Source organism: Pimephales promelas, chromosome 7, assembly GCF_988280905.1.
Source record: "Pimephales promelas chromosome 7, fPimPro1.hap1.1, whole genome shotgun sequence".
NCBI lineage: Eukaryota > Metazoa > Chordata > Actinopteri > Cypriniformes > Leuciscidae > Pimephales > Pimephales promelas.
Window position 1 is genome coordinate 19,661,965 of NC_142775.1, and position 14,970 is coordinate 19,676,934.

Below are 14,970 nucleotides of genomic sequence, written 5' to 3' on the forward strand. Positions count from 1 at the left end.
AGTTGTAGACTTTGTTTTGGATAGGAGACAGGGAAATCCAAATTTGCTCCTGTGCAGATTTAACCGGTTTTTATGTTTTCCACCAAGCAGCCAAGAATATGAAAGCACAGCAAGCGGTCTGTTTCCCAATGCATCCTTGTTCCCTTAAGTACTATTCATACCAAGTCTGAATATTTGTTGTGAATGTTTGTTGTATATTAAGAATGGATTCATTTCACAATGGCCACAAACATTCATTCGGACCTAAGCAAAGCAAAAGTTCATCCCTGCATGTTGGTGGTGCTAAAGCTATTTTTCCTAACATCAGCATGTCACATTTGGCTTGAGTTGGTTATTACTCTCATCTGAAAACTTCAAGATCCCTGTTGAGCACATTTCCTCTTGGCTCAAGCAACCTCCCAGAAACACTAGCACAACCTCTTCAAAGTAGTGCTTCCCTTCCATTCCCTTCCAGCCCAGAACATGACCTGCTGTCTGTAACTCTATGAAAGAACAGCATGTGTGGTGAACTGCTAATGTCTGAATGTATGGACAATTCAAGTGATGAATGAAAAAAAATTATGAGTCACAATACAATAATATAATACAAAGACATTTTTAGATTGTCTCTGTTTTTGTCAGTTCCTCTTGCCAAATTCTTTTATTTTTCTGAAGGGTCAAGGTCACCTGCTTATTTCTAAAGATAAAGTCATCAGATAACCTAATTTTGGTGTTTCTGACTCTTCAGAAATGCATAATTTATCAACAGCCGCCCAGACACTAGCCTGGTGGTAATACCAAGGGTCTGGAATGGTATAATTGAAAAGTTTTTTTTTTTCATGATCTGTGTTCACGAGTCCGCAGTGACGCTGCTGACGTGTATCTGGTAACCAGTTATCTGGCACAACAGATAACACGTCAGCAGCGTCTTACGTCATCAGCATGCACACTGCAGACTCGTGAACGCGGATTGACAACAGAACCGGGAGAAAATACAATGCTAAATAAAGTCATAGTTGTTGTTATTTTTGGACCAAAATATATTTTCAATGCTTCAAAACTTTCTAACTAACCCACTCACATTGACTACTTAAATGATGTCTTTATTTCCTTTCTGGACAAGGACAGTATACGTGTATATATTTTCAATAAAGGGACAGAAAACTCTCTGACTAAATCTAAAATATCTTAAACTGTGTTCCGAAGATGAACGAAGGTCTTATGGGCTTGGAATGACATGAGGGCATTTTCATTTTTGGGTGAACTAACTCTTTACATAATTTCAGTGTATCCTTTCATATGTAATTAAATTGATTGCTCTCCGTTATCCATGACATTTCTGTTTGCTTGACAAGTTTTAGCCTGCTTGTGTGAATGTGTCCTCATTTTGGTTTTGTTTTACTTCCAGGCTCTAATATGTTAATATTTTGGTAGATAGTGAAGCAAAAATGGTTTATGTGTCTATTTTGAGGGTCCTAATGAAAAAAAAAAAAAATACAACCAACTATAAAATCATGCCCATAACAAAATAAATAGACTTATTTTGCTCTATGGTATTTTGCCACACATTTATGTCACAAGGTAGAAGCTACAAATTAGAAAGATGCCAGCATAAATAGGTTGCATCATCAATATCGTTTAAACAAAACTTCACAATTTGCTGTAAAAAAAAAAAAAAAAAAAAAAAAAAAAAACCATAGTTTGGGCCAATCATTGTTTTGTGCCTTTTTGGCTTAAAAAAATAATAATGAAAATAAATAAATAAACATTAGGTTATAATGACATTTTTGTTTGATTTATTTTTTGCATGGTAAACAGTGTTGCTGCTGTATTGGGTTTACACTTGATGTCTATGTAAAATTTGGGTCCTGAAAAAAAAAAAATATATATAAGTTGACAGTCATTGTTGGAAAATGGTAATGGATGGATAATTGCGATGAGGCTGTGCGCTGCTGCCATCTTTGGACAGCCTAGCAGAACAGCACTCTGTTGACATTATGTTTCGCTTTTAAAATCTGTCAAACAGACATCTTGTTCTCTCTAAAAAAAAAAATAAAAAATCAATTAACAAATGTCGATAATGGTTAGGGTTTTGTTTGCATTAGTGTTATTGTTTTAGTGAGTAAAATTGTAGTTACATGTTCAAATTGTAGTTTTTCATTTGTTTGTTTTTTATATCAATGCATTCTGTAGATGTTTTTAATGTGTATTCATATGCATGTTTAGGAAATATGACGCAATCTGTCATCTTGGTTTTATCTTATTCACTTTAATTTATGCATCTCTTCTGACAGGAGAATGAGAAGTGGTCCTCTAGTGTGCTTTGGCCTAATCATCCAAGGCCTTTATGTTGCTTGATAGACATGGGGAAAGATAAAAGGTTATGGCACATGAAGTCAGTTAATCCTCAGAGGGGCACATTAATTCAGAGCGTTGTACCATACAGGCTAACCCTTTGCTCTCTCACCAGCAGAAGTGAGGAACTGAATTTAAAATACAGTACACTCTTTGCTTTCTACTTGAAGGCTGAGTTTTCTAAAGGGGTAATCAGAAGTAGAGATGGATAACTTATGTCAAATTTGGACTGTCTACCAAATGTCTGAAAGCTATGTGTGAAAACACAATGTGTATCAGTGTCTCTCGGTTGAGTCACAGAATGCAACATTTGTTTCAAGTGAGTCTCTTGGCTTCTACAGCTGAAACAGAGCGAAGCCAATGCTGATACGAAAGAGAAACTTCCTCTGAGATTACGGATCTTTGAGAAGTTCCCCAATCGACCACAGATGGTGAAAATATCCAAGCTGCCTTCAGACTTTACTGTGCCCAGAATCAGGTACTATGTGCACTGAATGATACCTCATCTAGTGAATTGTTGAATACATGTGTGCTAACTTTTCATAATGATCAGACTTTTTAATTTGATGGATGATTACTCATTACAGGAGTTGTATCATATATATATATATATATATATATATATGAGCCAAAGTATCATTGGGCTTCCATGGTGGTGTCTTCGACTATCAAGCAACTAGATCTGGATTTTCAATCGGCTACTGTGGCTACATGCTAAAAGCCTTTTTAGAATGCCTTGTCAATTGCATAGAAATGCCATGGAAACCATCAATCAGAACTTTGTCAGAAAATAAAAAAACAAATTTAAACAAGATTTAATCTTCTAAAAACAAACCCACATCCTTGCAAATATACTTATTCCTTTACACTGAATGCCTCCTACTTCGTCCTCAAGAATCCTCTGAAAACATAAAGTCCCTTGTGTGTTTGCGTGTGTCTGTTTCGTTATGTGTGTGCCCGTGGGCGTGTGCCACAGGGAGAGCTTCATGAAGCAGTTCATCGACCGACAGCAGCAGGACCCCAGCTGTCTGTTCCGTCGCCTTCCTTCAGCGTCGTCCTCATCCTGCGACCATTCCAAGAGGTCTGCCATTGAGGATAATAAATACATAGATCAGAAGGTACCACACTCCATAACTCCCACATAACCACCCCCTCATTACACAGGGACTAAACAATAAGCTTATGAATGCTCTGAAAGGAACAGATCTGTTTCCCACGCAACAAGAATTAAATAGCCTGCAGTTATATAACAATATTTTGTTGATTATATTGGGATGCTTTTATTTGCTGATATAAAATTGAGCTTTACCCACATAATAATACAGTAGTTGTTTGTAAATGTATATGTCTGAATTATACTGCTTATTGATCTGTGTGCATCTTACTTTGTAAACCTCTTTTTCTTCCTAGCTCAGAAAGTCAGTATTTAGCATCCGGGCCCGTAACCTCATAGAAAAGGAAACCACTGTCAATAAAATCCTGCGGTGAGATTTCTGATTTTCAGCAAATTGATTTTTATCAGCTTTATTTTATTCTATGATTTTTCTGTGGCTGATATTGATATTATGCTTAGCATTATCCTGGCAGGGCTAGAAAATGAACACCATATATTAATTTTAAAAAGTCCAAATCGATCTGTAATAATGTCAATGTTATTTACAGTATGAATGAATCATGATTTTTGTCATTTTAATGTGTAGATTTGTTCATGTAGACATACAGACAATTAGTGAATGAGACCCAGTGGTTTTTCTATCAAGCAGAAATATTGAAATGAATTTGTATTAGGATATTTAGTCATAATATAGACATGCAATTCTTTGTGATTTGAAATGGACAGCATTGCTTTTCTCTGGCTGCCATAGGCAACAACATTTAATTCCTATACAGGATACATATGTTTTCATTTCAACCCTCAATTTCCATGATTTTGACTCCATGTTTGTCATCCAGCCAGCCCAGCAGTCAAAGCAGATAATGCCGTCTCCGTATCACTGTTACTGTTAGTGGGTCACCTGTGAGCGTGAATGAACATATTCAGATATTAAAATCTGGCAGCGATGCAGCCAGATATTCCCACACTTTCCTTCGACCGTTCTCGTCTCTGTCGTTAAGTTTCAGGTCACGTTGATGCCGTCCCCCACCTCCCTTGTGTTACACACACTCATACACCTCACCTTGTCCACCCCTCCTCCTGCTGCTAAGCAGACAGACGGCACATCAGTAGCCATCCCACGTCGTCTGTGCCGTCTGGGGCATTCGGTCTGTCTGCATACACACATGCACACACACGCACACACACTCTTCATCAGCCAGGCACTCATCACTCTGAGTGGCCATAAATAAGGGTGACATGTTCTCTTGAAGCTGAAATTGTCATTAGCTGTGTTCTGGTACATGACTCTGCAATTAATGGACAATATAGAGGCGGTGGTGAGCAGGAGGGTTTTTAAAGCATAGATGATTCAGAGCATAAACAGCCAATGGGATCTCAGCGGCGGTACAATCTCCCAATACCATTTATAGCAATAGCTACACCAGTTACAATTCATCTCAACATATCTTTTGCTTTTGCAGGTTTTGTTACCTGTTTAAGCAGTTGTCACAAACACAAAATATGGGTCTTCAAAAATATGGTACAAAAATGCAGGAAAATTACTATTCCTGCTGGACTTTCCAGAAATCAGAATTTCACACCTCAAATCTAGAGTTCATATCACATCACATTATTTATTGTAAGTATTCTTGTGCAAAAGCAGTATTTTATTTTCCCACCACACGCACACACCTCTGAGTGGCTGAGCCTGAGTGGCTATTTTCCTTTCAAAAGTAACTGAATGCCCATTGGTCTACAGTAATCGTAATTCTATTTAAAACATATTAATGTAGACTACATGTATAATTCTAATGTCATTATAAAATATATATAGTGGTTTATATAGACACTCTATAAATGCATTTGAAAATTATGAATTTTCCTTAAAAAGAAATTGTTTCATGCATAGCCTAGATCTACATGCCCCCTAAACCCCCATAATAAAGATAGCTCTGCGGAGGTGGATGACTTCTCATTTTAGACACACACACACACCTCGGAAGGGAGAGAAAAGTCCTCGGGACTTGGTACCGCATCACTCGCAAGATGCAACTTGGATTGGTTGTCAACAAGGCGAAGTCCACCATTCTCCTCTTCTTGCAGCTCTCTCAAAAAAATGCTTGCAGCACACACTATAGTTTAGATCATAGACTGTTTAGATGTGTCAGTGGTTGATGGCAAACCAATTGTCCAGAGCCACAGTCTAGCCCTTGCAGCATCGCGGGGACATATTCATATTCAACCCACTTGGACTTTTGCTCCTTGAAAACAAACACTTGCGTCCCATGATTGCCTCTCTCATCTATTATATGCAATATATCACAGTTTGACATGTCTGTCATTGGAAAGTTCCACGTGGTGTCATGAATAATTAAGAGACTGTTTCTTCTCATAGTATGAAAACTCCGTCTCATTAATAATTATGAGACACCGATGAGTCATCAACGCACTCACAGTGCATGGCTACGTCACAGCCTGTGACCTGGACACGATGAAGATTTTAAAACCGGAAGACGAAAAAAACGGGAAAAAACTAATTTAACTATTTTAGCCCTACTATTAAATCTAACAGATGCTAACATTGTCTTCAATGGTGTTCAATACACATACCTCTGTTCAAATCTCAGAAAATTTGGTTTGGGGTTTCATGACCCTTTAACGTAGTCTTAAAGGGATACTTCACCTCTGGAAAGATGAATGTGTATATAAAATGGGTCTTTTATCTAGAAGAAATATGAAATTATTTTTTGAATTTGGAGCTTTCTAGACTGAGAAAAGAAAGAAAATGTATGTGGATGAAAGACAACAACTCCCAGAATGCACTTCACTACCCTAGGAGGCCACGCCTACTCATAACAGAGTGCAGTAGTTAAACAACAAGTCTAGGCTACTAGTGAGTCTCCGTGATGAGTCTGCCGGAAAATGTGTTTCGAGAATATCACTTGTTTAGCGTTCATGTAAACACTACATTCAAATTCACCAATCGGAATGAATACAGTTAGATTGAAACAAAAGGTGTGCATGTAAACAATGAATGGCGACTACAGAAAGCAAAAGCTGAATCCCGGACATCGACAGCCAGGAAAAAGAGGATAGTAACCCCTACTACACAGCTTTCTCCACAGAGCAAGAGCCTGCTAGCTTAGCTTCCAAAAAAAGATGGCTGACACAATGTGTACATTCTGTGAGTGAGATCCCACCGTCTATGGGCGATGATATAATGATGATTTTGCATCATCTGAGGATTTTTTGCCGACAAAAAACACACAAATCTCTCATCTCGGGGGATATGAGGGTGGAAAGCATGGCAATTCAAAAATACTACAGGTTTTCTACTAATACAAACTACTTTCAACTACTTTTAATTAACTTTTAACTTTTTATGCGTTTTGGTCGTTCTTTTAAATTACAGTGATTAGTTTTGGGTTTTTTTCAACAGGCAAATTGAAAACGCTCTCTGTGTAAACAACGAAAACGCAAATCTCCAAAGACGATGCACGTATTACGTGTTGAATCTATAGGCTTTCATTGTCATCTAATGTCCTTTTCATCGCCATCTAATGGCAGCTCAATACAGGGTTTTATTCGTGTTCACGGATTCGTGTGAATGGGGATCGTTTTCACATGGTTTCGTCTGTTCGCGGATAACTCAAATGAAAAACTATTCCGTTCTAAGCATATCTTTGTCGTGTAAACGTACTCTAAAAAAAGACTAAACAAGGGAACTAACGAGTTAATTAGCAACAGGTGAACAGAATTAAACAGGCACAGACATGGATACTTAGGCTATGTTTACACAGAGAAAACGCAAAAGTGGCGTTGTGTCATCACTTTTTATTCTGCGTTTAGATGAGGGTTTTGTGTGGGAAATCCGCGTGCAAATGGTGACGCAAAAGTGTGTGAAATTCAATGTAGTATGCACTTCAGGCGAGTCCGCACGCCTGCGTACAACCTTCACTGTCAAGCAGACTTTTGCGTTTTTACCGTTTACACGGGAATGCGGCGGTGGAGCGTTTTTAAGATTTCCACTCTGGAGGGTGGTTTCACTTTTTTGCGTTTTTAAGCCGTGGCCGTGTAAACGAAAGGCACATCCGATAAAATATTTTTGCGTTTTCACCCGCGAGCGTTCTCGTGTAAACAGGGCCTTAGTATGACAGAACCAAACAAAAACAGAACAGAATCCTACCATTTGGGCACCCCATTCCTTAGAACTGTTTCCACCTGCACAACACAGTATAAGCAAATAAGAGCCATCTGCTGTGTTGGATGTGCAACAGGGTACATGACAACCAATAGTGCCAAAGCTTACAGGGTGTTCACTGATGATCATTACATAATCTTGTACGTTCAAAGTTAGTAAAACTCTTTCAGCAGGGAGAGTACTGTACCCAAACAAATGTGTTAGTTTAGAAACGACATGAGCTTTTGTAATGTGACTTATTTTTTGAGTGAAACAGAAAACTCAGCGAAAATAATTTAGGATGTGACATCTAAACGGAGAAAGTTATTTGTTTTTGATAAGGAAAACTTTGTTCTAATGAAAGTTAGTTAACCGTTAAAGTTATCTTAATATTGTCTGGACAGTCATAATTTATTAACTTGACCTAGTTATGATTGTCTGGTTTTTTTTTTTTTTTTTGTTGTTGTTGTTTTTGTTTTTTCAGAGCCTGCACCAGACAACGTATGCTGAGTGGTTCCATTGAGGGTCAGCCAACTAAAGAGAGATCCATACTCAGTGTCCAGCATCACATCCGACAAGAGCGCCGGTTAGGAAAGCACATGAACATGCTTTCACATACTCAGCTGTTTCATTTATTAAAGAAGCACTGGATGGATGCATATCAATAAAGTGCACTACAATATGTTAGTGTGCACTGCATTAACCTGCTCTTTTTGGCACAGGTCCCTCAGACATGGCTCTACCAGCCAGAGAATCAGCAGAGGGAAATCCCTGGAAACACTCACTCAGGATGTGAGTACACAAACACTCAGATATCATTGAGTAATAGCTGACAGTGCTATCTGTGTCTATCTCTGACATGCTTGTGAACTCTGCAGCACTCCAGCACGGTCCGTTACCGTAACGCTCAGCGTGAGGACAGTGAAATCAAGATGATACAAGAGAAAAAGGAGCAGGCTGAGATGAAACGGTATTTCTGCTACTCCATACACTTGCCTTGGCATGTGGTCTGTTGAACAGATTGTATCTAATATCCCCCTCTCCCCAAACAAAACATGCCATGTGAGAGTTATTGCACCCTATGATATCGTTCTCTCGTACTGTATGCTGATGGTGGCACAGTACCATTGGTATATGACATCAATACGTTTTACAATAAAGCAAAGCTTTTGTTTCTGGTTGGTTGTATTTAAAAAAAAACAAATAACAAATATTCTGACAAGCTTTAAGAACTAATAAGGTCCCTTCTGTGCACCCAAGAACTTATACTTATTTTTGATCAAAACAGTGTTTGCAGCAGATGAGATTTCAAATAGATTTAACTATATGGCTTCTTTTTTCTTAATTTACAGAAAAGTCCAAGAGGAGGAACTTCGGGAAAACCATCCATACTTTGACAAGCCACTCTTCATCGTTGGTAGAGAGCACCGCTTCCGAAACTTTTGCCGAATGATTGTGCGGGCCCGTTTCAATGTGTAAGCCCAAAGCTAATATAAATTATTATTAGATACAGTAGCATTTTCATCTGCATCAATGAGATGACTAATCCCTTTGTACCATAATCACAGAAAATAATGCCATGTTGTTTCACAAACTGTTGTGTGTGTGTGTGTTTTCCATTTCTTTGCTGACACTGTGTTAATGGGCTTTTTATGAATAGGTCTAAAACGGATCCCAATACAGGCGCAGTGAACAGCACAAAATACCATCAATTATAGTAAGTCTGTAAATGTTTAGGGCCTTTGCACTATGATAGCCTGATAATATACACAATGTATTTTTTTTTTTCATATTTACAATAGTTTAGTGAAATTTAGCATACACTTACATTACTGAAATGTAATGCAAATGAAATAATACATTATATAATTGTAAAATACTGTTTATTTAATTTATTTTGAAATAGTGAAAAATACCAAAAAAGTACAAAAAACTCAAAAGTTAAACAACAAATGGAAGCATTACATCAATGAAAATATGGAGGAGAAATGTGCTTCATTGTCATAAGAATAATGTTAAAATGGTTGCATTTCTTTTTTTTTTCTTCTTCTTCTTCTTTTTTTCAAATGTTTGGGGTCGAAAAGGTTTCCTTAAGATTTCTTAATTTATATGTCTGATTTGATACTAGAAATTGAATATGAGTATTGGCTTTGTTAAGTTTTGCCATGGTGAGTTAGTGTGGGATTAGATGAAAACTTTTCAGCTGCATTGTCCAAAAAGGATTTCACCAGTTCCAAAGATCTGCAAAATTAAGACAGTTTACAAAGCAAAACACAAATTTACACAAACTCAGACTGTAGGAAAAGAGTAGGAAAAATGCAGAGTAGAAAAAACACGTTTTGGCACATTCAACCTACACTAAAGCTTGCATGTGTGTGTGTGTGTCTGTGTGTTCTCCAGTGATTTGCTGGGCTTGGTAACCTATCTGGACTGGGTGATGATCGTGGTCACCATCTGCTCTTGTATTTCCATGATGTTTGAGTCCCCTTTTACTAGGGTCATGCATGTCCCTACCCTGCAGGTATTCTAAACCCAACCGGCCACCATTCTATCCCACACAAAACATCTGACTAACTTTTTTAACCTGCAAATATTCCTCATCTCTTTCCTGAAGGCTGGTCATCATGTCTCATTTCTGTTGCAGTCCAGCACCTTTTGATTGCCACTCCCAACTAATTTTGCGTTTTTACTTTTGAGCACATTTTGTCATGATTCTCACTGATTTAGGCTACTTTGGAATTCACTTATGTTGACTTTGAATGTGAGTGTTTATAGGGTGCCTCTGTTTCAAAGATTTTGTGCTGTCATTTATGATACAGAAAGATTGAACTGATTGACCTGCTGCTCTTGATAGTCTTCTGTCTCTTTTAGTTCTGTCCCGACACCCAGTTTTAAAACCTGGCTAACAAACAAGGAAATGTTATGACCTATAGTTAGAGTATTTTTGTTATAAGGAAATATTATTGACATTGCTGGCTACAAATTGAATATAGAGCTTGTTTGTTCCCCAAAATCATTTCAATAGTACTAGTGTGTGTCATTTACACTTTCACATAGAAACTCACTTTAATATTTACTGATTTGTTGGTAAAAATAATTACAAAATGATAAACAATTGGTAAATGCATTGTTATAATAACATTGCGCCATGGAAAAAGCACTCCTCATTCATCATGCAGTTAAAGGGAATGTGATATTACGCTCTTATTGGTTTGTTTCCCATTACGCCCAAACCACACCTGAATAATGAAGCTACTTCAGATCAACCCCTTTTAAACCCCTTTACTTGCGCTTCGCGCTTGATACCTGCGTTTCAAACCGTTAAAATAGGTGACCTGTGATCATATGCTCTTTATTAATGCTGCTACATTGCTTAGCAACTATATATAGCTTACTGTAAGACTGATTAACTAATATTACTTTGTAGAAGAATTGTTGATAAAGTGCAAATAAATTAACTTTAAAATAAATAAGCCACTCAAAGCTCTATCTTGCTGGAATTTAACACAGGCTTTTGGCACTTTGCCTTGTGTTGTGTATGGAGTGAATTATGTGCCAAAATTAAACAAACATATCCAGCATTTTGCAAGCAAACTTGATCTACTTTGCTAAGGAAAACTAGACTCCAAACAAACAGAATGCAATTTGCAAAAACAAAGGTCAATTTGAGCGAAAATTAAGTGGAGTAACCAATATTGTGTTTTACAAATATAAATAAATGATCCTTGATAATATTTCTCAAATAAATACAAAACATCCTACAAATTGCATGTAACCTTTGAACAAATATCAAATCTAGTGTATACAAATGCATATCTGTCTGTTATGATTGTGAGATCTCTTGGCTTGATTTTCTCACAAATGTGTCCAGGCAGATTTTCTCACAAATGCAGATGAGTAACTTCCTTTTCTAAAACAATAGATGGTGCTAAAATATGGTATTAATTTAGTGCTAGTTTCCCGGGAGAAGCACTGATTTTTACAGCTGAGGGAAAGGTTTCTGTCTTTATCTATAATGAACATCTTCAGGTTTTCCTTTGCTAAATGTTTATTACATATCTAGATAGAAATCCACATTAGCACTTAGTAACACTTCTCTCCAGGGCCGGTGGCCCCGGCGCCAAGAGCAATCATGAGTTAGGTTTCAAATCAATGCTTCTCCCGGGAGACTAGTGCTAACTTAATCCCCTATTTTAGCGCCCACTACTGTTTTAGAAGATGAAGTTACTCATGAGTTTGCAGAATGAGTTTGCTTGCAAAATGCTGGATTTGTTTGTTTAATTTTTGGCACATAATTCACTCCATAGTTGTGCTAAGAACACCACATAGCTGTGGTAAAATCACTGAAATGCATGAAATACCACTAATTTTCATTGTATGTAAACCAAACAACAACTTTCCTTGCAGATCGGAGAATATGTCTTCGTCATCTTCATGAGCATTGAGTTGAACCTGAAGATCATGGCAGATGGTCTGTTCTTCACTCCCACTGCAGTCATCCGAGACTTCGGTGGCGTCATGGACATCTTCATCTATTTAGTAAAACTCCAATCTCAGCTCCTCTCCTGTGAAAAACCCACTTTTCTGATGCATGTGAATGGCAGCCTTTGATCTGATTGCTCACTTCTCTAACGAGGCTCTGAAGATCCCTTTTTAAATTACCCCAAACAGTACTTTACTTAAATGACCCAGTCACATCAATTTCATCCTGTTTACTTATTTTAAAAGAATTCTGACAGTTTCACATAAACATTGTTTGCATTTAATAGAACAGCCTACACTTCCAATGCTGACTGTTTCATAAGAAATACTTATTGCATTTATAATAAAGCAATATAAATGAACCATCGCAAAATCATCTGCAGTTTGTCATTTCACATTCAAGATCTGGAATCATGGAAGAGATGTGCCCTTTAAGGTGATCTTTCTGCACACTCTGTAGGTCAGTCTGATCTTTTTATGCTGGCTACCAAACAATGTGCCCCCTGAGTCTGGTGCCCAGCTTCTCATGATGCTACGCTGCCTACGCCCACTGCGTATCTTTAAACTGGTGCCGCAAATGAGGAAAGTGGTTCGAGAAGTCCTCAAGGGTTTCAAAGAGATCTTCCTGGTGAGTAAGCAAACAGGTCCACTTCCTGCCTTTAGTCACTTTGTAAACGCAGAAAGCAGAGATGACTGGTTATTTGATTGTTCATTCTACTAAGATAAATATACTGGTTGTGCATTGTTTCAGTAGATAATAGTGTATGTTTACATAGTACGTCAAACTCTTTCATTTTAAATTCGTCGTGATAAGAAGCTCTCTTCTTTGCAGTAGTGGAATGTAATAGACTAACTCAGCAGTATTTGTCCTGGAGATTTCTTTATGGACCTTCTTTATTAAAGCTTTGCTCCCCTCGGGTACTTTCCTGTGAGCTTATTATAGTGTTACTGTATATGAAAGTAATGCATTGACCAGATTTTGTGGGAAAGCCATTTTGCCGTAGACTGGATTATTGATTTCCCAAACAGGTCTCCATTCTTCTTCTGACACTGATGCTGGTGTTTGCAACCTTTGGGGTGCAACTATTTGCTGGAAAACTTGCCAAATGTAATGATCCCCATATCTCTAGTAAGGTACAAGGCAATTCTTGCAACTTTTTATATTGTGTTAAGAGTTGAGGCTCTTCTGTACTTCACTAAAATGTTGTGCTTTGTGGACTTTTTCAGGAAGACTGCCACGGCATCTTTAGAATCAATGTGAGCATTTCAAAAAACCTGAATTTAAAGCTCGGGGCAGGGGAGAAGAAACCAGGATTCTGGGTGCCAAGAGTTTGGTATGAACAAGAATGCTCTCTCATATATATATATATATATATATATATATATATATATATATATATATATATATATATATGTGTGTGTGTGTGTGTGTGTGTGTGTGTGTCTAATGATAAACCGGGAATACAAACCAATAGAAGCACATTTAATAAAGAACCTGAGTCATGTGTAGGGACCAAAATTTCATCAAGCCACTTACCACTTACTCTCTATAAACTCCTCAGAACAAAATAGCAAACACATTGTTACACCCTGACAACCACTCAGAATACTCTAAGAACTCATCAGAAGAAAACAGTGACTCCACAGCAACATAGCTACATACTTTAGCAACAACTTAGAACACCTTAGCAACTGCACAGAACAAAATAACCACATAGGAATGCTCTGGCTACCAGTGACTTTTGTATGGGACTTTTGTACTTTTAAAAAAAAAATTAACATCCAATTAAAGCAAAACAAAATGGTCTTTTTGATATCAACTTGACCAATGAAATCAGAACATTTAAAGAGAACATGTATTTGGTCATTATTTTTTTTTTGCTTTTCACAAACAAACCAAATAAAATTTATTTTGAAAACTGAACAATTCAAAACAAATTGAACCTGTTACACCTTTAGTACTAAGGTGTTTTTGAGAAATATCTGTGGTAACGTCTCATCTGTGACAGCACAAACCAGTATGATGAATGCTCTCATCGTATAAACAGCACCACATTTTCATATGCATTTTCCCAGTACAGTTGTACGGTTTGTCGTGGGCACAGAGCAGGGGGCTGATATATCTTTCCGTCAGGCATAAACGCAATCATACACCCACACACCAATGAGTCTGTTATTGCTCTAGAGATTTGTGGCAACACAATGGCAAATTATTTGTTAGACTTTAAAGTTCTTTTATTTACAATAAATAATCTCCTGAATCATGAACAGAAACACAACTACATTACTCTTAAAGGGGTCATATGCACTTTTACATGTTGGTTGTACTGAAATGTGTGTTGCCAGTGCTTGTACACAACCATCATATAATGATAAAAATCCATCCAGTGTTTTATTTTTAATCACCTTTTCCCCTGTCTCAAATCGAGCTGTCTGACCGTGTGACGTCACACGGTCGGACGCCCCTCCCACGAATGTTGATTGAGAGCAGTGTTTCAGCACAGCCTGAGCTGTCATCATAGTCCATCATTGTTGATACACTGGATCAGAATGGCGTCTAAGCGATTGTGGTGTTCTGTTCTTGGGTGTAATAACAAACACAGCAGTCATTTTGATTAGGGATGCACCGAAATGAAAATTCTTGGCCGAAACCGAAAACCGAAAAAGAGGAAACCAAGGCCGAAAACCGAAACACCGAAAGAAATTATGCCAATTATCAGTATCATTGCATTTATGGCTATGAATGTGTACAAACGTTACTAAAATCAAGGCATTGCAATTGCATAAATTAATATAAAATTTTCAAAGAATAAATCAATTACAAATTATGCAAATATTTATTTAGCACAATGCACAGTATAAAATAAAATTCAAACTA

At 37.4% G+C, this 14,970-nt stretch overlaps 1 protein-coding gene across 4 annotated transcripts in view; it reads left to right on the plus strand.

The window, feature by feature from the left end:
• nalcn (sodium leak channel, non-selective) overlaps positions 1-14,970 on the plus strand; it is a 104,808-nt gene that overhangs the window by 64,580 nt on the left and 25,258 nt on the right. For all 4 annotated transcript variants that reach the window (XM_089133182.1, XM_089133180.1, XM_039655491.2 and 1 more), the window contains 13 exons: positions 2,676-2,812; positions 3,311-3,452; positions 3,745-3,818; positions 8,095-8,196; positions 8,333-8,402; positions 8,489-8,580; positions 8,963-9,085; positions 9,271-9,327; positions 10,011-10,131; positions 12,018-12,149; positions 12,553-12,720; positions 13,122-13,226; positions 13,320-13,426. In XM_089133182.1, the coding sequence (XP_088989308.1) occupies positions 2,676-2,812; positions 3,311-3,452; positions 3,745-3,818; positions 8,095-8,196; positions 8,333-8,402; positions 8,489-8,580; positions 8,963-9,085; positions 9,271-9,327; positions 10,011-10,131; positions 12,018-12,149; positions 12,553-12,720; positions 13,122-13,226; positions 13,320-13,426 (1,430 nt within the window). The remainder of the gene's footprint in view (positions 1-2,675; positions 2,813-3,310; positions 3,453-3,744; positions 3,819-8,094; positions 8,197-8,332; positions 8,403-8,488; positions 8,581-8,962; positions 9,086-9,270; positions 9,328-10,010; positions 10,132-12,017; positions 12,150-12,552; positions 12,721-13,121; positions 13,227-13,319; positions 13,427-14,970) is intronic.